Source organism: Actinia tenebrosa, unplaced genomic scaffold (genome assembly GCF_029948245.1).
Source record: "Actinia tenebrosa isolate PJP-AT-01 unplaced genomic scaffold, QUT_ActTen_1.0 PGA_scaffold6__47_contigs__length_16458017, whole genome shotgun sequence".
In the NCBI taxonomy this organism is placed as follows: Eukaryota; Metazoa; Cnidaria; class Anthozoa; order Actiniaria; family Actiniidae; genus Actinia; species Actinia tenebrosa.
This window is the reverse complement of record NW_028292583.1, coordinates 5,277,711-5,301,794: the sequence shown is the minus strand read 5'-3', so window position 1 is coordinate 5,301,794 and position 24,084 is coordinate 5,277,711. Positions and strand designations below refer to the sequence as shown.

The window sequence follows — 24,084 nt, the reverse complement described above, 5'->3', positions numbered from 1 at the left end:
TGTGTCCGGCTGGCTTCGCGTTTTTTCATGGGCTGTGATAACGAACGATATTAGCGCATAATACACGTCAGCAAAATCACTTATTCTGATTGGACAAGAGGAGTTCAAGGCTTATAGCCGAAATGGTGGACTCTGTATAGTCCATTACGTTCCCTCATTGTGTTGAGTGTATTACAGAAAAAAGGATCGCACAACCTTCTCTGTACATAGTAATTTATAGATACTCGTGAACGTGATGTTTTTAAAGTTCGCATATTGAACTCCTCTCCTAAAGGCTCGTCACTTTAAAGAAAAAACATCAGTCGTACCTATAAATTTCCGAATTGTACTACGAGATCGTGCAATTTCCTATACTATAAGAATGTAGGAATGCAAACCATTATTTCTCTTCGTAAATATTCTAAAAACCCTTCAAGGAAACCAAGCCCAGAACGCCACTATACCATCAAATCACCTAACACACACACACACACCACAACCTTACAATCACTAATACCATATCGTACCATAAAAATTATTAACCATATACACTCTTCTGCCACCAAATCCATCCACACCATATAAAGCATCCCAACAACATCATACTATAGAATAACATACCAACCACAACCACTTTAACCCTACAATACATAGCTCACCATTAACTACCATACAAACAAATTAAATAACATACCATATTACACCACACTATACCCTAAAAAACAACACCCCACCATAACTACCACCATACCCAAACCATAAACTACCTTACCTGTAAACCACCAAACTATAACCATAAAATACATACCATCCCACAGCAGTCCCGTACCCATAACCCCATCACAAACCCACCATAAGTAAACCACTTCATCAACCACAAACTTATTATACCATACACCTATGCAATAAAATACCAACCCCATCCATAACATTACTATATCATACATATTATAAATACCATACACACCAATCCAGGCCACACCACCAAAACTATATCTAATTACCTTGCAACAACACATGACACATCACAAAACCCCAAACCACTTGCTATCTACACCACATACCATACCAGTACACACACCACAATACCCATACTACCAGATAACACAATACCAGAACACACTACACACAACCAAAAAGGTTTAAATAAAAGATTTTCCTTCAATTTATAGCAATTTGTACTCCTTGGTTGTGGTCCCAATGGTGGAGAATGTGTAGCACCAGACACATGCAAGTGTAAATCGGGATGGTCTGGTACCTTCTGTAGAAAAGGTAACACCTTTAGTGGCTTGGCTATAACGCCTCAATATGCCGTGCACTCTATTGTCGTTTATCTTATAAGAATCTCTTTTTTATCAGACATTAACGAATGTGAAACAGATAATGGTAAATGTCAGCACACGTGCACCAACAAACCAGGATCATACGAATGCGGATGCCACAGAGGATACGTGAAACACAAAATCATTAATAATATGGAGATATGCATAGGTATCTGAATTACTGACACAATTACTCAAATTTAGATCATTTCACATAAGCAGATTCCACTCAACATCGAGGTGGACCCAGCTGGGTCGGGGCTGGGTAACAGTACAAAAATGCATTATTGCATGAGTTTCACATACATAGTATTGCATTGCAAAAGGTAGTGTGCATCATTGTTGTCCGATTTGATGTTTTTGGTTTTAAGATTATGATCTTCCTATAATTCCTTTTCTTTCTATTTCTCTTCTTTTCATTTTCCTATCGTTTTACATCGGTTCTTGGGTTTCCTTTTTCTTTTTTTGATTTCTAAGAATTTTTTTCTTCCTTTGTTTTAAGATCTTGACGAGTGTAAATACCAAAATGATCCACAAAAAGCCTACTGTCGATGTGCAAATCCCAAAGAAGTCGAATGCAACGCGACCTGCATCAATGAAATAGGAAGTTACAGATGCACTTGTAACAAGGGTTACAGATTAAGAGCTACGATTTGTGAAGGTAATCAAGTTGAATGCTCAGAAATTATATTGCATGATACTATAACAGAATATTCTAACACCTTTTTCATTTATATATCGTTTTTGGTTTGTTCTTAATTCCAAAGTGCAGTTTAATGATATGATTGTATGCTCTTGGAATGGTTCTACTGTGTTTAAGCTTAACATTCAGCTATCGTTCTTACACCACTTATCGGAATTTAAAAGTTAGAACTGCAAGGAAATTGCTCTTTTTAACCTCAGTGTTATTGAGAACCTATTGGGTATTTAAAACGATTACTGGGGTCAAGATGTCTAAATGTATCAGATACTGATTAGCTCTGTTTCCCTTATGTAGATATTGATGAATGTACTTCTCCAACCACAAATAACTGTAACCTAAAGTGTTTAAACTTGCCTGGTTCGTATTCATGCCATTGCCCCAGAGGGTTCCTACCCGGTAAAGATGGTTCCACATGTGAAGGTAAGTGGGAATGAGACAGACAGTCAAGACTGAGCTGAAAAACGTATGCACAGCGGAAAAAGTACAATGGAACAAGTACAATGTTAATTGTTCTGAAAGAAAAGAATTTCTGAAGAAGAGCTAGAAACGTTTCTACACTATATGACAATTAGACAATTGTCCTTTGTACACATTTTTGTAGTTGAATTTGTGATTTTTCGTAAATTCTATTGGTTTTTAACTTTTAATAGTTGTTTTGGGATATCTGAACGGATAAGGTTTCGTTTATTTATTTATTTTTTAGATGAAAATGAATGCAAGACAAAGAAGGGTTGTCAGCACAGGTGCATAAATACCTTTGGAAGTTTCAGGTGTCGATGTCGTAGAGGGTTCAGAATACATCCAAATGGCCGTCAATGTATAGGTAAGCTGAGTCAGTCAATGGTTCAGTGTATGAGCCAGTCATTCGATCGGTCAGTCAGTCATTCAGACGGTCGGTCAGTCAGTCAGTCATTCATGCAGGAATACATAGTTTTTGTGTGTGTGTGTTACTGACTTGATATATTCTTTTTTCTTTTTACCTCGGTGGTTCAGATGTTGATGAGTGCAAGGTTTTTAAACCCTGCGACATGAAGTGCATCAACTTGCATGGAAGCTATCGTTGCTCATGTCCAGATGGATACAAATTAAACAATGATAACTTTACTTGTTCAGGTGGGTCTTTTATGTTATTAAATTCATAAAAGAAAAAATAACTGCAAATACTGTGTGTTCTTGTTACTCAAGTTATTTGAAGGGTCTTTCAATAACACAATTGAATCAATAATAACCATAATCATTTGTTTGCGATTTGCAGATATCGATGAATGCCGCTCCGGGAACACCTCTCTTTCCGACTGTGAACAGTTGTGCATAAATACTCAAGGTTCATTCATGTGCTCGTGTAAACGCGGATATCGACTGCGACGGAACGAAAAGCATGTAAAGGTATATACAAAACGTCTGCACACCAAACAAGTTGAAGGCCGAATATATTTCACGTTCGCACACTAACTCGAATGCAGTTAAATAATTATGAATATTCAACTAACAATTTTATCCTGGTTTCAGATGTAGACGAATGCCTGACCGGCGCTCACAAATGTGATCAGAAATGTCAAAATATCATTGGATCTTACGTTTGCTCTTGTGGGCCTGGTTACAGGCTGAAAGACAAGAAAAAGTGTCAAGGTATGTTAAATTCCATTAGTTATGAATTAATTTATAATGTCGTTATTCAGTTGAACCTAAAACGTAATAGAATTCTTTCGTAAATACAGTATATCAAAATATTTTCTAAAATAATTTTTTCCCCATATATGTATATTTTAGCACTTCCATGTGAGTCTATTGAGGGTCCATCTCGTGGTAGCATGAAATGTAATGGCTTTTCTACTGGTTCAATATGTACATTCCAGTGTGACCCCGAATATGACTTAGTTGGATCCGAGAAATCAACGTGTCTACCTTCAGGGAAGTGGAATGGCGCTAGAGTGACATGCAAAGGTGAAAAAGCCACCGTAACACTTTATAAATTAGACATAAATAACATTAAAAAGTCAACGTCTTTATGAACACTTGAATTTCAACAAAGAAAAAAATTTCGTAAAAAGTGGTGCTCTGTGTATATGTTCTTCAATTGATATCCTTTTACATGTTTTCCCATTTCAAACCTCCATTGAGTAAAACTTCTTGGTTAAGATCTGGCAAACAAGGAAATGATTATCAGGGGAATTACACGTGGCCTGGAATTTCAAAACAATAGGCATCAATTATAACTATGACTTTTAAATGTGTTGGCTTCTCGTAACACAATCCTTTTGCATAATAGGCGACTTGCACTAAGAAATCACGTGACTTCTTGGATGGCAAACGCGCGCTATGTAAACAAACATCAAGATGGCCGCCGTCGCACCGGAAGGCGACAAAAACAGGTTAGTACAACCACTTAGACGTAACTTTTTAGCTTTTTTCTACCAAATATTGGTACCCATGGAGTCTTCAAGCATATTTTGCTTTTCGATTGGTCCGAAAGAAAAATTCTTACGCTAATTTTTTCACCAAATCCAAAGCCGCTTCCTGTTTGTTATCGCAACTTTTTTTCGTGGTCTTTGACCTGGGACTTGCTTTTAAAGGGTTTTCCCCTAGAAAACTTTAAAAACAATACACTCTAAACACAGGACTTTATCCTTTGCTTTACTTTTCGCGAATTAAAATCGTCTTATTCCGAATTTTCACAATTCGTGTAGACCAACAAACAACTATGTTTGTTGTGTTCCTAAATGCACAAGCGATGGTCGACGTGATGATGGTTTGTCATTTCACCGCTTCCCTTGTCGAGAGGAAATAAGAAAACAGTGGATTGTTAAAATACGAAGAGACATCGGAGAAAACTTTAAGGTAAGATTTTACGTTGGTTACTGTTCGTTACTAAATTTTTTACTAGATTTTATTGGTCAGTCTTATTTTACAGCGTCAAACTCGCTAAAAAATTTATTTGTATACAAAGCATATGTGAGCAGAAATAATTTACGAGTTTTTATGAATATTTATGCCTCGATTAGATAACATCGAACACCAGAGTATGTTCAAGACATTTTGACACTGATCAATATGAAGAAGAAAAGGATATATGTGGGCGCCGAAGATTAAAAAAGCATGCTATACCAACTCAGTTTGCATGGACCATCAACAAGCCTCCCAGACGCGTACTTGTGAGGAAGTTGCCAAATGCTGCTATGTAAGTAATAAACAATTCATGTTAATCATGCAAAGAGAAAGAGAAATCAAAACTTAACAAATGTTCTTGTTTTATCATTTTCAGTACAATTTGCTTATTAGTTGTTTTATATATATGTTGCTTTAAAAATTAAAGAAAAATTTATAGACCTATAACACTATATTGAATGAAAAACCCAAAATACTTTCCTTTTAATAGCATCATTATGCATTTGTTTGTAGAAACAGATATACAACTGGAACTGATGTTCTTGAAAATGAAATAACAAAACTAAAGAAGGAAATAGAAGACCTGAAGGCCAGATTATCTGCCATGAAGATCTACAAATTTGGATGTGAAAGATTCACAAATGATAGCAATTCCATCAAATTTTATACTGGATTTCCTTCATATCAGCATTTTATTTTGTTTTATGAATTTGTGCAGCCCTCTGCAGAAACCATGACATACTACTATGGAAGTAATATATCAGTTGGGCGCCCAGGCAGCAAAAAAATGTTACTTATTGATGAACTATTCCTATTTTTGGTTAGAATAAGACTGGGGTTGAAACTATTTGACCTGTCACATAGGTTTAATGTCAGTGAGTCAACTGTAAGCCGTAAGATTATTACCTGGGCCAATTACTTGTACTTCTTCCTTGGGATGCAGCCTATTTGGCCTTCTTTTCACACTGTTAAACAGAATATGTCCCCCCTATTTAAAATGTTATACCCAACTACCCATTGCATTATTGATTGTACAGAAATAAAAGTGCAAGTCCCAACATCCCTGAAACTGCAATCCCAGATGTACAGCAACTACAAGAGCTCAACCACTCTTAAAGGCTTGATTGGAATCACACCAAATGGTGCAGTGTGCTTTGTCAGCTCTCTATATACAGGCTCAATTTCAGACAAAGAAATAACTGCACAGTCCGGTATTTTAGATCTTTTAGAGCCCCATACTAGCATTATGGCTGATAAAGGCTTTGACATTGATGATCTTTTAGTGAACAAGACAGTAGATCTTAACATACCCCCTTACTTATTAGAAAATAGTCAACTTAAGCCACAAGAAGTCATAGACACAAAGAAAATAGCCATGTTAAGAATTCATGTTGAAAGGGCTATCCGAAGGATAAAAGAATTTCACATTTTTGATGGCATTGTTCCCCTATCTTTACTAGGAAGTGTTAACCAGTTGTGGACTGTGTCATGTTTGTTGACTAACTTCCAAGGCCCCTTAATAAGAAGGGATTCTTCAAGGGCCTAGGGTCTAAATTTATAATAAATATTCATGCCAATTTACTCAGTTTTATGGTAATATATATATAATGAAAACAAGAGTCATATAATTGGCAAAATAATTTAATTAAAATTGGTGTTCTTGAATTAATTCAACTTTTTATCTTTTCATGAAAAAGATTTCAATTGATATGAATTAATTTGAAATAAATTAATTGAATAAAATATATTGTAATAGTTGTTTTATGGCAATACTTATTAATAATATTTTTTACGTATTGCATAAATTATCCTTTTTTCAGTGTTATTTGTATTTACCTAAGAAATAACACAGATGATTGCATTATGTTATATAGTAAGTAAAATAAAAGGTATCAACTCTGTCTTTGCTCTCTTGAAAAAAATTTCTGTCAAATAGAATTCTCTCATGAAAATAAAGATCACTACTTACAAAGCAAAAAAAGTCACACCATTGTAAACAAGTAATAGCTAGCTGACATTGTATTTGGTAAAAAAACTCATGTTTTCGTTTAAGAGCAAAGTGATTGGTGTCCTTGTCAAAAGTTAAATAATTCACATCATGTAAGCTTTCAACATCTTTACATACAACTTTAATTTCAAGCAAACCAAAAGGACTCATAGCATTTTCAGTGGCTAGTTCCATGTCAAAGACCTTGCGATCAGGAGAACACCCTAACCATGGGCAAACAGGATGAATAACAAGACCACATGGATATAAGTTAACAGAACTGTTTTTTACTTTGGTTGCATAGTTATAGGCTGCATATGGTTCCATCTCAATTCCCTTCTTCATTGCTGCTGTTTGGACATGACGGGTTGGGTCTAGTTGCTTGCATAAAGACTTGAAGTTAGCTTGTCTTTTAGCTACTATGCCAAATTTACTGGCTGTTATTCTTTTCTTCCTTAAAGTGTGCCAAAGTTGACACTCACTTTGGTCTCTAATTCTTTCTTCTAAATGAAAGGACATTTCCTCATCAACTCTTAAGGAGGTTAGTGTAGCTGATTGCTCAGCATTTAAACAGGAACTGAAATTATTGGTAAAAGAGGTGTTGCTGGTCAATGGTAAGGAAGGAAAATCAGTATTAGCATAATCATTAATGATATAGGAGGAAGTAAGCTTCTGTTGATAAGATAAAATGCAACCTATAGGAACTTTGCCAAATCTTGTAGAAATTGCAGGGAGGTTTGTATCAGACATGTCAGGTAAAAGGGTACATATGAGAGGTACTGGCTCTAGAGCTTTCAGGTTTTCTTTGTAAGTAGAGTCTAGCAGCAGGTATTGGGAGGCAGGGGAGTACAAAGAGCTCTTTATAGATTTAGTATAGTCCGCTCCTTCTCTAGTTTTCTTGACAACCACTTGATCAACACATTCTGGCGTGATCTTTTTCCCCCTAGGAATATTCCACCTTTGTGCTGACATAGTGCAGGTAAGTTCATCGGGCAATGCTGTTAGACCCAGCTGCTTGCAGTGTGCAATCAATAGTAAAAGTGCCAGGGTATGTTGACAGGCTCCTCCTGCACCAGCCACGCACGAACATTTCCCATATAAATTCTTGTTTTCCAGTAGGCACACAATAAATACTGAATGTGGCTTCTCTGATTTTTTCATCGAGCGAAAACATTTACTCTCTATCGTTGCCTCTTCTTGACTATAGCGAACTAAGAGAAAAAGTCAAATTTTAACAGAGTCCATTGAATATACAAGCACGACAAAGTACAGCCAGAGTTAACAACTAGTACAACAGCACAAGCATTGACCGTTTTTAAAGCTTTTTCGTACATTTTAATTCCCCAAAAAACTCACCTTTATAATCATGGAGATATCCTGTTTCGGCAAAAAATTTGTAGGCTTTTTTCAGACTCGTTGAACCTCCGCCAGTCTTTTTGGCAAATAACTCTACGTCGCCAAACGACAGTTCAGGCATCCTGGTAAGGTCAAGCGACCCTTTTTTCGCCGGCTCGCTAAAGAATTAGATCAATAACGATGAAATACGTCCTTGGAATGGAAATGTTTACTAACATTTCATGGGTCTGTGTATTGTTTTTAAAGTTTTCTAGGGGAAAACCCTTTAAAAGCAAGTCCCAGGTCAAAGACCACGAAAAAAAGTTGCGATAACAAACAGGAAGCGGCTTTGGATTTGGTGAAAAAATTAGCGTAAGAATTTTTCTTTCGGACCAATCGAAAAGCAAAATATGCTTGAAGACTCCATGGGTACCAATATTTGGTAGAAAAAAGCTAAAAAGTTACGTCTAAGTGGTTGTACTAACCTGTTTTTGTCGCCTTCCGGTGCGACGGCGGCCATCTTGATGTTTGTTTACATAGCGCGCGTTTGCCATCCAAGAAGTCACGTGATTTCTTAGTGCAAGTCGCCTATTGTTTAGTTAAACAATGTCCTAAATTGGCTGCACCAGAAAATGCCGAGGTTCTCTTGCCTTGCCACAACACAATAAGATCAAGATGTTTATTGAAATGTGTGGATGGATTTCACAGCGCAGAAGGTGGTGTAGCCACATGTCAGCTTGAGAGCTTCTCTGGTTTTGGGAAATGGAATGTAAATAATTTCCGTTGCAAAGGTAAATCCCATTTGTCTACAAAGATTATCTTACACCATGCAAGAATCAATTATTTACTTGTTTTTACTAATTTCCAATTAGGATTGACTAAGAAATTGCATTATTAAATTACAGAGCTGAAACTTTGCTCGCCAAATCCGTGCTTAAATGGCGGAAAATGTTCACTTCACAACAACAAGAAATTTTATTGTGACTGTGCAGACACTGGCTTTGAAGGTCCACGGTGTGAAACAGGTATCATAACCACGCCCACGTATCAAAGACTAAAGATAAACCAAGAGTCCAAGGTATACCATCTTTACGCACAACCAAAGAGTGACCTTAGGGTAACCATCAGATCGACTCAAGCGGTCTTGGTGAAACCACAAAGTGAGTTACGAATCTCAAAACTGTCTCGAGAGGCGGCATTCACTCTTGTTCCCAAGAAACCAGGGCTGCACATTATTGCATATACTTTAGACGGTGATGATGCAAAGTTTTTTAAGGCTCCAGAGTCGAACACGATCCTTGTTGATCCCGATAGTATCATCCAGGATAAAGTATACAACCGCCTTCAGATATCCGAAGGGAATTTACCAGAAGGTTGCCATGAGTTGCCAAAATCTTTGTTCCAATGCAATGCACGTCTCACTTCAACTTTTCCTTGGGGTACTCCAAGTGCCACATCAACTGAAGGTATCGTTCGCTTACGAACTAAGAGCTTTAACATTCCCATATCACTCTTCGGAGCGAGCTTGAATGAACTTTCCTTTACAAGGGAAAAGTTACTAAGCAAGATCGAAGAAACCTCCCTTCAAAACGTACCAGCTGGAAGTGACTTGTCTTTCATAAGAGATGGAAAGTGTCACTCCACTCCTATGAAAAAAGACTACTTGTCTAAGTTTATCCAAAATGATGCACTGCCAAGGTCCATCTTTAGGTCAATGTCGAGTGTTCTGCCACAGTGGATTGAGTTGCAGCTTGATCAAAGCAATGGCGTCTTCGATGTTACCAACCTAATGGTCAGTGTAGGTAAACCCATGCGCGATGGACCAGGAATGTGTGAACAGCTTCCAATATCTCCTTCAAGTATTTTCTTTAAACCTAGCATAGCATTCAAAACTAAAATTGGTGATGAGACAAAAGCGTTCAAAATAAAAGAGCGTGTCTGCTTGGCCATCGATATCTGTCAAAACAAATCGTTTATGGAGCTTTCATCTCAGGCTGGAAAAAGATTTCAGCAAATGAAAATATTTAAAGACATGAAGAGAACAGGTTGGGATTTTAAAGTTTCTAGCTTTGGAATGCAGAATAATAGATCTGATGATGCAGTTGGTAAAAATAATTTTGACATTTGGATGAAAGGCGAGATAAAAGTACGTATGATGGGTCCTCGAGTTTCTGTTCATCTTAACAACACAGGAGAAATTTTCACAAAGTTGGACTGCCCACAAGAGGTTAGAAAATCTTATTCACATATACTTATAAATATATATATATATAAATATATAACAAAGTATGTAATGTGGTCTATACTGTTGAAACAGTGCTCGATGCGTAGGGATGCAGAGCAATAGATATATATATATATATATATATATATAATTACATATACACACACATATGAAGTATATAAAAACATATGGGATATCCTCCCTGATATTTTTTTCAGAAAGCCCTAGTGATAGACAACTCGAAAAAATATCAGGGATCATATCCCATAATTTTTTATATACTTTTGATATACTTGTATATATGCACAAAAGGGTCAAAGTTTGTGCAAATCGCAGTGTGTGTGTTTGTGTGTATATATATATATACTTAAAGAGAGCAAAAGCATTTCTCACGTTTTTAATAACCCACCATAGCCTCCGTTTGTGCATTTTTCTTGCAGCTTCTTTCCAGTCAGTTTACCTGTTCAATATCAGGCTCTGCTAAAGGAAAGATAACGATGCAAACCTCAATAAAAACCGACGATTCTGAACTGATTCCATTAAAGTTGAAATCGGAAAATATGGTTGGACAATTCCTGTTTGGAGGTAAGAAACAACATACATGACATATCTCTGGATTCCAGATAGATTGGAGTTCGAAACAACGACAACAACAACACCAACTACAACACAATAGTCATACACTATTAAACTAGAGTAAAACACAAACGCTCGGAGCTAAAACGTTATCTTTCACTGTCATTTACCAGGGGATAAGTGTAACCAAGGCATCAACATCACTTTGACATCCTCAGAAAATCCCGTAAAAGGAACCATGTTATCTCAATTCATTCTTCCATATCTAAAATACCCAATGAATGTTACCATCAACCACGACATTGGCGGAGGCGGACAAAGTGGTGTGCGAATTCCAAGTAATTTAGGCACCACAGTCATGCTCCTTGGATTCATAATGCAGCAATTCCAGTTCACCGCACAAAGTATTCCTAATGTGGTGCCAGATTTAGGCTCTGATGCAAACAAATTGTTAGACATTGTCAATGATGTGAATGCTCAAGCGACCAGAATGAGGCAACTTGTCATGTCAAGTATAGACAAAACTTTAGTAAACCAAGAAGCTAAGAGTATAATAAACACGGTTAAAAGCTTGAACGAAAAGATTGAGAGTATCTTAACAAGGACAACCGCGCTTTCTCAGAAGCTTTTGGCGCATACCTCAAATCTATTGGTGTCAGGAATAATAACGCAACTTCAAGGTTTTCACACAAACTTGGAACTTTCCGCAAAATCACTGAAGCTTGATACTGAACGATCTCCGGTCAAACAAATTCTTAAAGGGTTATCCATTGGTATGATGTCACAAGTCTGTATAGGTAGGTTGTGTGTGCCAGATGTAAAGGCAAAAATCCTCGCGAATAACAATGCGATCACGACCGCCTGCCTAAGGAAGAAGAACACAAATGATGGAGCAACAGTAAAACAACGAACATTTCCTTATGTGTTTATCTCACCATCTAAAAACATCAAGCTTGGGAGACTCCTACAGGTGAAGGAAGGTGAAGAGATGAGTATGGATGTTTCTAAGAAACTAATGCGCTTTAAAACCACAATGAGTTTGTTTGGAATGACAAAAACGGTCAACATAAGCATTACAGACCAACAGCTCTATGTTAAAGTGAGAGGAAATATTCTTAACAAGTTCGAATCAGAGATCAACGTAACTGCTGATACTAAGGTTGACGATTGGGAGTCATTGGTTTACAAAGCTAGTGGGAAAATGTTTCAAGGCTCTCAACTTCCAAGAATGTTGGAAAACGCAGTCAACGAATATGCAATCACATTGGTTCAAAAAGCTGAGAATAGGATAAGAAAGGCAAAGACACTTTTAGAAAGTACCATTGATAAGACGAAAAGTACAGGCACGATTTTGATTTCCAAAAATAATTATTGGGATCTTTCGAAGAGGAGCAAAAAGAATTTAGAAAACATACTTAAGAGAAAGAGGGCGGACTTTAATGAATATTTTCAAAAATTCGAAGATGCTGTACAAGATTATGATGAGTTTACAAAACGCCTGCTAAGCAAGAGTTGCAATCTTACTGACTGTAAAAGGTTGTGCAGCAAAACTTGTATTCCAGATATGTGCTGGGACAAAGCAATCATTCGATATGAAAAAGATGATTGTGTGAAAGTGAATGCAAAGTACGTCAAGTTCGTACCGGGGGAAGCGACTCGTAAAGTGACATACCCAACAACACCCCAGATAAGAAGAGATGTTGGCAAGTGCAAGTCCTTTTCTACAGCTTTGGGTGAGGGACTCATAACGGGAGGTGCTAACCTCCTTCTTACGTCCCTTTTTGCAACAATCGGAAGAAAAAAACGAAGCATCACATATGGACAAGACTTTCGTAATGTTCCTAATTTTAACGAAATCCTTAAAAAGTCTAACCCAAACCTACCACGTGATTTTGACATCAACGCTGAGCTTCGAAAACTATCTAGTAAGCTCCCAAAAGACTTTGACTTAAGTAAGCTTTTGTCTCCTTACTTTATAAAGCAACATAAATTTGATCCAAGTGAAGTTCTGAAGAGGTATTTCCCAGCACTTCCTGCAGATTTTGACTTTGATGTAGAAGTAACGAAAGCTGTGCCTGAACTTAGAAACAATTTTGACTTCGACCAAGTAATGAAAGATGTTATATTCAAAGCCCAAAGACTCAAAAGGAAGGTCGATTTGAAAAGTGAGCTGGTAAAGAGGATACCGGAACTGAGAGATATCGATCTTGATAGAGTGCTAAAAGAGTCCTTACCTCCACTTAGATCTTTGAAGAATATCACAGGACATATCCAGACTTCTTTGGATGATGTTTTGTCTTTTAAGGTAAAGAAAGCATTGCTTGAAAGGTTTGATGTCAACGATATCATCAAGACTAAACTTCGAGGTCTGCATAGAGATGTGGACTTAAATACGCTATTCAACAAACGAATACCACAACTTGGTGAAAACTTTAATTTGAATAGATTAATTATTAATGCTGTAAAACGTAACCCAGAAAACCTTGGTGACCTTATCCTGAACAAACTGATTAGAGGTTCCACGGGATCCATACCTGGACTAAAAAACTTCAGTCTACAGAAAACTATACAAGATATGGTGCCTGGATTTGCAAAGGGCCTTAACTTCGGAAAACTTATTAAGGACAAGCTGCAAGACGTCGTATCGGTTGATATTAACCCTCTAAAACTCGAAAGATTAAATTTCAATAATATAATAAACAAACAATTGCCAACTGTCAAGGATCTTGACGTTAACAATATTCTCAAAAGTGCTTTTCCGGAACTTGTAGAGATACCAAAGGTTGGAAAGATTCTTAGTGAAGCAGGCTCACTGATGAACATGGTTGAAGATTTTAACGTAAACAATATCGTAAAGGGAGCATTTACACATCTCCCCGAAAACATGGGCCTTAATATAGGAGATGCACTAAGAAGAAGCACACCCGCTTTAAGAGGATTCACCAATATTGAAGGAATTTTGGAAACAGGTTTGAAAGAGTTTATCAACCCCAATTTAGGGAATATATTAAATAACGTTCTAGCCTTGCCAAATCTACCGGGCTTCCAAAATCTACCAGGCATGCTGAATCTACCGGGCTTGCCCGATTTGAAAATAGGAGAATCACTTAAATTGTTTAGAAAATCATTTAGTAAAGACGTTTTTGCAAACATTGGCGGCGCTTTTGGGAACTTTGGTCAGAATCTGGCAAACAATTTTGCTGGATCGTATGGTAACATAATTGGTGGCTCATTTATATCGGCTTTCCAAAATTCTGGATGTAACCATAAGTACGTAACTGAAACTGGACCAACCGAGTATCGAAGTTACCAGGAAACAAGAGCAATAATGGTAGGAAAACAGTTTTCAGAAGTCAAATGGAAGTGTAGCAATCAGAGAACAGTCAACATGACGTCGGAAGGGTTTAAGCCTAGGTCTTGCTGTAGAAAGGACATAAAGTGCGTCGAATTTTTAGATCCACAATGTATTAAGAGAAACCAAGAATGCTTCAAAGAAAAGAGAAACATCTTTAAACAAAAACAATCATTTTGTAATAAGTCGATTTTATTTGAATATCCCTTTTTGATAGAATCTGAAAAGGAATTGGCTCACATAGAATTACAGCTTGAGGAAGCAAGATTACGAGAACAAAATGCTGCACATGATTATAGAATCGTCAGTGCTCGGCTTCGGCAACTTCAAGCTTTGGAGAACGCCAGCATGATTTCCTTGTCTAGGATGAAGAGCATTCCTGATGTTGACTTAGGTCTCAAGATTGGGACTATTTCTAACAAGTCTTATAAGGAGCGACCATTTCGAATGTTATCGCTATATTTCCATACAGTAACATCATCGCTGTCAAAGTCGCGCCTTCCTTTAAAAGGAACAGTAACAACTAAAGATGGGCCTGACTTGACATTCAACTTTATCATGGATTTTGAGGATGTTAGTTTATCAATAAAACAAGCTACAAAATCAGTCATTCAAAAGCTTGCACAATCCATCGAAACATCACGAAAAAGACGATCCGTAGAAATAGACTTTTCAAACTCAAGCCAAAGATCAGACCCTATAAAAGAAAATGAAAAATGTTTACTGGCTAGAAACACCAGCTTGTTTTTCTCTGAAATACTCAGTGCTCTTCATAAACTTTTAGAGTCTAAATTTGCACAAGATAATGAGATATCAAATGAAATTACTGCAATAGACAATCTGGAAGTAACCCTTGCTGATGATGCTGCACGATCGTCTGAAAACGATTTGTCAAAAAGCTATGTTAAGACTATCTCATCGTTTAAAGAACAACGAAAAGAACAACGAAAAGAGCAATCAAGAATGGCCTCTTGGAATGAGACTATTGTTGGATGGAGGAACTTTGTCGAAAACATCTCCAAAAGCAGGAGTCTAAAGGACTGCTCAAATGCTCTCGACTGTGTTGAAGAACTGAGTGAACGTCTTGTAGAACTTTACAGGTCTGTGAAAAATAGCACAAAGGCAAGAGAAATGCAGACTTCGTTACCAAGATTAGCAGATGGGATGAAAGAACTAATGGAAGAAGAACTAGAGATGGGAGAGGTTAAATCGAGACTTCAGAACCTATCTATAATGTTAAACAAAACATACGATGACAGTGTGCTTTGTGGCGAGAAGCCAGTTATGTTGACAAACGACAACAAAGAAGTAAAACGACTCGTAGGTGATAGTATCAAGCTTTCGTGTATCGCAAAAAGCCAGACGAAAGTGATTTACACATGGAGGAGGGATAATACAGTCATAAAGGTTTCTGAAAAAAGTGTAGATCTTGAATTGAGATCCCTGAATGAAACCAGTCAAGGATTGTACAGATGTGAAGCTGCAAATCAAAAGGGAAGTACCTTTTCAGGAATAACTGCTCTAGTTATACAAAAAAAGCCAACAATTGTTGAGCATCCAACAAATGTACAAGTACCTTTGAACAAGCAGTTGGGGGTTACATTCTCATGTGCTGTTAATGCAAAACCGTTGGCGACTATAAAATGGCTTTTTGAACCATTGTCATCGAATTTATCAGTGGAGCTGACCAACGAGAATAGTTATATGTTGTACTTAGTTCCAGACGAAGTCGAGAAAAGTGGACACTATTATTGTGAGGCAAGTAATGAGAGAGGTAAAGCTGTCAGCAGGAAGGCAAGGCTTGATGTGTTAAACGTTTCAGCAACAAATCCAAAGATAGCTGTTATCTTCAATGCTACAAATGAATGTGTTTCATCAAGTTGTCACGGAGAAAGTACTCTAGGTATTCCCTCTCGCTTGGGAAAAACTTTAAAGAAAAGTATTACGAGCTTAGTGACTACATCAATGAAAGTGTCTAGGAAGAGAATCTCCAATATGAGATACATCCCTTTATCGAAATCCAAGGCAAAAGTATACTTCTTCCTTAGCGAAAGAGTCAAGCTCAATGCCATAGATTTTCGGCTTCAGGATGAAGTCATGGAGAAGTTTGCAGAGGCGCGACTTAATGTTGTTGCGAAATTAAAGCGATTGATGCACGCTATGAACAGAACAACTTTTGCAACACAAGGATCAAAGGCAAACCTCACTGGTATTGCCAAATCTCTTGGATTTCTCTACATGGTACCTGACTGCCCATCTGGTCAGTACTTGCATGACAATGGATATATGTGTGGTAAGTTCAATATATGTTAGAAAACTTTCAGGTAACTGAAAAATAAACATGCATTTTGTTCTAGATTGGGCAGTATTTTTCGAAGCAAAACGAAAGTTTGTTATTACTGATTTATGTTAATGATACACAGGTGAAAATAAAAGGTTCTTTACTTCAGATAACACAAAATAGACTGATAACATTCATGTTCCATCTTATTTTATATTCGTAGTACATTGTTCACCTGGGTCATATAAAGATGGCCTAGGAGAAACATGCATTAAATGTCCCATTGGAACATACCAGCCAAAACCAGGACAAGTCACCTGTCTAAATTGTGATCAAGACAAAACAACCTTGCAGAGAAGCACCATTGAAGAATCACAATGCATCGAGAAAGGTTTGCTTATAGGTCTAGTTTGAGAGTTGCTGGTGTTATATAGTATTCTCTTTTTCTAATATATGACATATCCAATGTGTAGAGCTGTGCCCTCCTGGAACATTTAACCAAGTTCTCGATGACATATGCAGTAAATGTCCCATTGGAACCTATCAGCCACGACTAGGACAAACCAGTTGCATCAAGTGTGGTCAACACAAGACTACCTTATTGGAAGGCTCCAGCAATCGATCGCAGTGTATTCAAAAAGGTTTATATTTTTTAACCTTGGGCTTGTGTCATCTTATCAGTGAATAATATGACAAGGCCACCCAATGCTTTATTTATAATCAGTCCTGACCAATGTTTAAAAAATGATGAATCTCCTCGTTCATGAATTCTTTTCAGATGTACATGTATGTCCTCCTGGGACGTTCAAAACCTCTTTAGATGAAGGATGCAAGAAATGCCCCATTGGCACCTATCAGGATCGACCAGGACAAACCACCTGTGTCGAATGTAGTCCTGAAAGGACGACCTTGTTTCAAGGCTCCATTAATGAAACGCAATGCATAAAAAAAGGTTTGAAAAAGGCACTACTTTTCAATGTAATAGCGGAGATCCCGCGCGGGCCGAAGGAGCACCATACTTAAGAAAAACTGGTAGCCCATCGAGTTGATTTTTCATGGCTTGACTAATATATAAAATTTAAGCACTGCCAAAAAGCGGAGCTCCCAAATGACACAGGGAGCCCAATTTAGATAAAACTGAAATGTGAAAATATAATCGGGAAAATAGCTTCAATTATTTTTTTTATTCGAGATGAAGATAATGTCCCCTAAAATGAAAACCATGAAATGAAAGAATCACGTTGAAATGCACTACATCGTTTCCTTTGCACGAGTTTTTGTTTTCGACCTTACTACTCTGCTTAGGAATTTTGTCACACGTACACAACCCACCACCAGCCCCTCCAGGGGCTAGTTTTGTTTATGAAAAATTCTTCCACAAAGTTTTCTATGGCCGAGATTTTTACGCTTTGAATTCCTGGTTAATTTTACTTTAAAAACAAAAGATAACTACAGATAATCCAATAAAATATCATTGCCAAGTTTTTTTTAAACGTTTCAGTTTTATCTAAATTGGGCTCCCTGTGTCCGTTGGGAGCTCCGCTTTTAGGCAGTGCCTAAATTTATATATTATCTTCTTATATCTTCTACAATTCATTTGCGAAATGACTTTATTGTGCAACATCAAAAACATAGTTATAGCTTATTTTACACGTGGCTTTAAGCTTGTTTTATGCTTGCTTCCTGTCTCATTCAGTTGATATCATTATTTCGTTCATTTATCTCTGCAAAAGAATGTTTGCCAGGAACCTTTGAAGACAAAGACGGCAACTGTACAAAGTGTCCACCGAAAACATTCCAACCACAAGCTGGGCAGAAACAATGTATTCCTTGTATTTATTCATTGGAGCCGCTTAAAGACGTGGAAGGGAGGACAACATGCGAGAAACCAGGTAATTTTTTCATTACCTTAAAGGACAAAAGTGCCCCCTTTATATTCTCTGTAAGGTTCCAGTATCAAGGTGTAAACTCTAGAGGCTAAGCGAAACTAAAGGGCAACTTAAAGTGGATCGTTCGTAAATATGATCAAAATTCATGGAATCTTATATTTTTCAGGTCCAGACCAACCTCGCAGCCTTCCGTCATTTTCACTTGGTTCCGACTCACTTAAAATTTTATGGTGGAAACCTGAGACTAATGAAGTCAGCCATTACAAGCTAGAATATGGATTCATCAAACAAACTCTTACTCAGTTCTTCAAATGGAATTTATTCAGGGGTCCTGCCATTTTCTCCTGTTTTCTGGGAATATCCGGTTGTAATCTTTTCTTCAACGATAGGGCTAAAGACGTTTTTGAATTTATGTCACACAAACCAGTTAGTTTTACTGTTGTGAACGAGCGTAGTAAGCCTGATATTATTGCTGTTCATACTATGGATGATGGTAAGTGTATAGAGCCTATAATCAATGATTTCAATGTACGTTCTCCAGCTTTGCACTTTTCCTACCGGAATTCTATTTTTTATTTTGGCTGTGTTTATTATTTGAGTTAAGTGAATCGTTTAGAGCAAATTTCATCTGGGTACGTTTTTCTTTTTCAAGTTCCTGGAAGATCTCCAAAAATTACATCTGCTACTGCCTTCAATGCAACAGCCATCAAAGTAACATGGCAACAACTACCTATCAGCAAAAGAAATGGTATCATCCTTGGTTATGATGTTTATATTAAGAGATACTCGGATTCCTTCTTCAGGAAAAAGAATATAGATAGGGGAGACCAACTATCAACTGTTTTGAGCAACCTCAAGGAGGACACGCTCTACTGTATCAAAATGACAGCCTTCACAAGCAAGGGTGCCTATCCACATTGGCAAATAAATGACTGTAAATATGCCAGGACGCTAATAAAAGGTTTGTGAACATGATAATTAACAATTATTTGTCGAAGGCAAAGTGAATAACAGGGAATACCGAGACACAAGTCTTTGAGAGGCAAGGTGAATATTCAATGATATCATTGAGTCTGAGGCAAATAATTGTTTTAGTATTTTTAACACAAGTAAATGAAATAATGGAGAGTTTTTTTTTTTTTTTTTTTGCTTTTTCAAATTTTATTTATCTCTGCAAGCAGCACAAATCTACAAACAAGCATGTGTGTGTGTGCTATATTCGCCTGTAGGTGAATATAGCTGCATAAGATGTAAATTGTGATCGAAGAGCAAGCCACATTTATTATATTCACTTGTGTAAAAATACTAATATTATTTATCGAATACTATAGATTTTTGTTTGTCAGGTCATGGTTGGTTCATTCAACATTACACTAAGCTATGGGTGGGTCATTGAAGTTGCTTTCCATTTGATAGTAATATGAGGTATTATGTCAAACAAAGAAGAAGTTCCTGGGAGGTATGGATATATATATATATGAATATTCTACCATATTCTCTTATACTTTCCACTTTCTAGTCTCAAAGATATTTGGTAATGTTACTGCACATGTTATTGGCCAGAATGCTGCAACCATCACATGGAAGAATAAAGATGGGGATCTGAAAAGCCAATTTGTTGTGTACTATGGAAAACAAGAGATGCAATTGGACCAAACAGCAAAATGTCAAACTCAGCTTTGTACAATCCTTAACCTTGAGAGTGGCACCACCTATTATGCACAAGTCCATGCCATTGGCCAAAGTGATGTTTCTAAAGTCATATCTTTTACAACAGTGTGAAATAATCATAAGTCATTGCTGTTTGTACATATGCACAATTGTGTCCTGATCAAAACATTACAGCATTATTGATATTTTAATATTAATTTGCAATATTATGAATTGCAATAGATCCAAAATATATAAATGAATGGTTCACCTAAAATCAGGAGTTAAAACATTTCAGCATTGTGTTGATATTTTCTGATATTTTGATCATAAATAAATCTTTTCACAAATTTTAATTTTGCCAAAAAAAAAGAAATGCATGATCCATTGTCCCAACCGGCAACATGATTGAGCCTCAGATTTATTTAGGTTGGAAATGTGCAACTTGATTCAAGATGACATTCAAAGGAAGTTATCTTCAATTAATTACCAAAATCTGTAATATTTACTATATTTACTTCTTTTTCTTGGTGTTAAAGGAGAGATTAAGGGGATAATGTGAATGTTGATAATGATGATGATGATAATAATAATAATGAAGATAATAATAAATTATAAAAAAAGAAAAAGGTGAAATCCCAAAATATACTAGCCTTTTATAGAAAAATTATATTAGCCTTTTATAGTCACTCGTTCAAAAATCAAATATGGTTTAATTAAGGGGAACAATGGTTCGACAAGGTGGTTAATAATGGTAATATCTAAAATGAGTGGAGTGAAGTTTGGTCTGAAATGAAAATTGCACAGCTGCGTAGCGGGAGTGCAATATTTGAATCACAAGTTTGATTTCAGACCAAAATTGCATGACACGAAGTTCAATAGAGGCTTTGTACCATCACGTGATGGCATGTTCTAATCTAATTTACATGAGAAAGAATTAAATAATAAGTTATGATTCATAACTTTATAAATTATGGTTTAGAACTTTATAGGCTTAAGATGAAATGACAATCAGGTTGACAATCATAACTAAAACAAGCCAAATGTTCTGCAAACAAGCGAACAGAAAAAAACACAGAACCGAAACACACACAAAGCAATAACATACTTGAACAGTGAAAGGGCATTACATCTATATTTCGCTCCAGCTTTCTCAAATATAACAAGTCAAAAGCACTTTTCTTACCTTATCACAAGTGATTGAGAGTTTAATAGTGATTCCCCCCGATGATTCCTTCGACAATTAGCGAAAGAACATCCATTGAACATTTCTGTGCTACAATTTTCTGTCTCAGTAGTTCCTAGGTCAAAACAGATTGTTTTGTCGTTACGACAAGGGAGAATTATTTTGTTTTCTTGTTGATTTTACGGCATTTCTTCACCGAAACATCACAACTATCGATGCCCCCTCCGCCATCTTGAATATTTGAGATTTGCGCAAATTTCAATAGATCTATCAAGGCATTTGATTGGTTGAAATCAAAATCAAGATCGAAAAAATACTTACCAATAAAAATAAGCCTGAAGCGAGATGACGTTTTACCCCTATACCATCTACCATAATAGTTTTTTTTAAATTTTTCATATTAAAATTTTTGATTCCTTAGAGAATACAGGAACAATAGTCATAAATAAAGAACAAAAGCAGTGTGAAAAGGATTATGGTCGGGGGGTAAAACGTCATCTCGCTTCAGGCTTATTTCTGGACAAGAAATAAGTGATCGATATAAAAATAAAACTAGTAGTTTCTTAAAGAAAGTGAAATGCTGCGAGTAGTAATCATTAGTATCAACCCGTGAAATAGATATTACCAAAAACTATGATGACCTTATAATCAACATTTTATTGCTTTTCAGCATTTTTTCACAACATTAGTATATTTTTTATTCTTTCTAGCTCAATCTTAGTTATGGGGATTTTTATACATATCTGTGTCTCTAAGTAATGTTTAATAAACGAGCAGGAGTGTTTTATCGGGTATAAAACACGAGGCGCTAGAAAACTCATGATGTATGTTCTCATATTGTACAGAATTCTTTACGAATTGAACCAAGTTTGATAGAGAAAATCCAAGTTAAAGTATATGCAAATGAAGACGAATCTATATCAGATATAAGCCTCCTTCACGGTCATGATATCTATTGTGTTTCCTTCATGAATTATTAATGAGTTTTAAAACTCTATATAAAAAATATATATGTGTGTGTCTCTCTATATAAATTATTGTACATGTTTATGTATAACAAAACAATATGTCATGAATACAGCAATTTGTTTTGAGTGGAATTGCAGTTATGACTGACATATTTCTCACTAAACAGAATCTATGATATTTAGCTTGCGATCGTCTGAGCCAAGCGTACTTTGTCAGCCGGCAGATAGGGACAGGGACAGCGTTTTTCGTCTGGAATTAGACTGCTTTCAAGAGCGTTCAAGTACAACAAGGTCTCCTTGCATTCGGGATTTAGTCGATTGTTTCGGTCTGCCTAACTGGCAGCGACTGGGCACTTAACAGCGCTGAAAAGCTAATGCACGATTTAATGACCCCAGGTCAAAATTACTGAATTAATGAAGACTCCGAAAATCATCTTCACAAACCGACACGAAATTTCTCAAATCGAGATTTTTGCTAGCATTAGTAGTCAAGTGCAAGATTAGTGTTGCTGCTCGCCTAATGGCTCGCAGGAAATAAATAAAATAAGATAGATAAAAGCAATAAAATAATATAAATAATTTTTCTCAATCCTAGAGCCTCGTATATCTTACTGCGCATGCTCGTCAAGCATGCGCAGCATGAGAGTAAAGACCTAATCGCGCGCGCACTCACTTCAACCAAGGTTTTCGTGCGGCATGGACGGCATGCGGATTACATCAGGTACATCAGGTATAGAACCTGCTTCTTTCTTCCTTGAGCAAGTTACATTGAAAATATAACAAAATTATAGTTATTTAGAGCTGCGGGAAAAATAAATAAAAAATATATATGCGCAACTACACGTCGGAGTTTCCCACGAAAGAGATCGAATGCTCATCAATGACCACGGGAGGATAGTGTAATTGCGAGATTGAGTGATACGATATTCTTTGTTGGCTTCTCAGAATAGCCTCAGGATCCTTAAATAGTTTAATTAAGTTGACTTCCCATGCCTGCAAAATAAATAAAGTGCTTTGTCCAATGTTCTTTGAAGAAAACATCCGACTTGTTTTTAAAGTGTTCGACTTCAATAACATGCAAGTATTTTGACCTGGAACCTTTTAGCCTGCACGTAATGTTGTTTATTTTATTTATTTTTTTTACTCTAATCCATTCTAATCCCGAGTTGTTATCGTGCTCATCGGCCACCCTTAGTCTTGTGAGAGGGGAATTAAATGAAGATCATAAAAACTTCAAAACATGTCGGGATAAATATCCCCAGCAACACCAGTTCACTCATGAGATTGATTGTGCCGTTGAGAGGTCTTAATTGCACAATGGTAGGCGTTATATAAGTTCTGGAATTTGATCAAGTCTGGGAGCTAAGTTTTGAAACATCATGCAACAGTAATATTTAAATGCAACAATAACAGATTCATTGTTTTCACATGTGTCCACAGTACTAGTTCTCGTCTCTCAATCATTTGATTTATCAGTACGAAATCGAAGCTAAACAAAAGGACAACGAAAAACTCAACTGCGCAACTTTTTTTTCCTTCCTTTCTTTGTTTTACTTTTTCTCTTTAATTTCTTTTCACCGATTGTTATTCTTTTACGTTAATCCAAATGGGACACACTTTCCTTTACAAAAATATAACTTGAAATATAACTTGAAATCTTCATAACGACTTGTTTGTAAAGGGGGCTTACAAAAAACACAAAACAGGGAGACAGGATCGGAAGACGTTTGACCTTGTGGGACAAAA

The 24,084-nt window shown here is 36.6% G+C and overlaps 3 protein-coding genes and 2 long non-coding RNA genes across 5 annotated transcripts; 4 read left to right on the top strand and 1 right to left on the bottom strand.

Annotated features, from left to right (window-relative positions):
* Nucleotides 1-1,836: 1,836 nt before the first annotated feature.
* LOC148905896 (uncharacterized) lies at nt 1,837-2,810 on the top strand. The gene is made up of 3 exons (XR_016121588.1): nt 1,837-1,962; nt 2,299-2,424; nt 2,708-2,810. It is a non-coding gene; the product is annotated as an uncharacterized LOC148905896 (long non-coding RNA).
* A 1,464-nt stretch (nt 2,811-4,274) lies between these two features.
* LOC148905895 (uncharacterized) lies at nt 4,275-6,471 on the top strand. Its single transcript, XM_089039339.1, has 4 exons — nt 4,275-4,376; nt 4,692-4,842; nt 5,007-5,182; nt 5,404-6,471. Exons 1-4 carry the CDS (start codon nt 4,342-4,344, stop codon nt 6,434-6,436), a joined length of 1,395 nt encoding a protein of 464 aa, XP_088895465.1. The 5' UTR covers nt 4,275-4,341; the 3' UTR covers nt 6,437-6,471.
* A 42-nt stretch (nt 6,472-6,513) lies between these two features.
* Nucleotides 6,514-8,802, bottom strand: LOC148905894 (uncharacterized). Its single transcript, XM_089039337.1, has 3 exons — nt 8,698-8,802; nt 8,234-8,391; nt 6,514-8,088 (listed from the first exon to the last, which is right to left on the bottom strand). Exons 1-3 carry the CDS (start codon nt 8,730-8,732, stop codon nt 6,752-6,754), a joined length of 1,530 nt encoding a protein of 509 aa, XP_088895463.1. The 5' UTR covers nt 8,733-8,802; the 3' UTR covers nt 6,514-6,751.
* An 8,106-nt stretch (nt 8,803-16,908) lies between these two features.
* LOC148905893 (uncharacterized) lies at nt 16,909-17,627 on the top strand. The gene is made up of 3 exons (XR_016121587.1): nt 16,909-17,036; nt 17,119-17,286; nt 17,424-17,627. It is a non-coding gene; the product is annotated as an uncharacterized LOC148905893 (long non-coding RNA).
* A 690-nt stretch (nt 17,628-18,317) lies between these two features.
* Nucleotides 18,318-20,385, top strand: LOC148905892 (neogenin-like). Its single transcript, XM_089038919.1, has 4 exons — nt 18,318-18,537; nt 18,701-19,027; nt 19,187-19,495; nt 20,054-20,385. Exons 1-4 carry the CDS (start codon nt 18,318-18,320, stop codon nt 20,314-20,316), a joined length of 1,119 nt encoding a protein of 372 aa, XP_088895045.1. The 3' UTR covers nt 20,317-20,385.
* The last annotated feature ends 3,699 nt before the right edge of the window (nt 20,386-24,084 follow it).

What these genes read in the sequence shown, in the direction of transcription:
- LOC148905895 (XM_089039339.1), top strand. Translation starts at nt 4,342, where the DNA reads ATGGCCGCCGTCGCACCGGAAGGCGACAAAAACAG. An exon ending in CCGGAAGGCGACAAAAACAG is followed by an intron (nt 4,377 to 4,691) that starts GTTAGTACAACC and finishes CAATTCGTGTAG; the next exon opens with ACCAACAAACAACTATGTTT. An exon ending in ACATCGGAGAAAACTTTAAG is followed by an intron (nt 4,843 to 5,006) that starts GTAAGATTTTAC and finishes TGCCTCGATTAG; the next exon opens with ATAACATCGAACACCAGAGT.
- LOC148905894 (XM_089039337.1), bottom strand. Translation starts at nt 8,732, where the DNA reads ATGGCCGCCGTCGCACCGGAAGGCGACAAAAACAG. An exon ending in CCGGAAGGCGACAAAAACAG is followed by an intron (nt 8,392 to 8,697) that starts GTTAGTACAACC and finishes CTAATTCTTTAG; the next exon opens with CGAGCCGGCGAAAAAAGGGT. An exon ending in ATATCTCCATGATTATAAAG is followed by an intron (nt 8,089 to 8,233) that starts GTGAGTTTTTTG and finishes TTTTTCTCTTAG; the next exon opens with TTCGCTATAGTCAAGAAGAG.
- LOC148905892 (XM_089038919.1), top strand. Translation starts at nt 18,318, where the DNA reads ATGCTTGCTTCCTGTCTCATTCAGTTGATATCATTATTTCGTTCATTT. An exon ending in TGTTCATACTATGGATGATG is followed by an intron (nt 19,028 to 19,186) that starts GTAAGTGTATAG and finishes TTCTTTTTCAAG; the next exon opens with TTCCTGGAAGATCTCCAAAA. An exon ending in TGCCAGGACGCTAATAAAAG is followed by an intron (nt 19,496 to 20,053) that starts GTTTGTGAACAT and finishes TCCACTTTCTAG; the next exon opens with TCTCAAAGATATTTGGTAAT.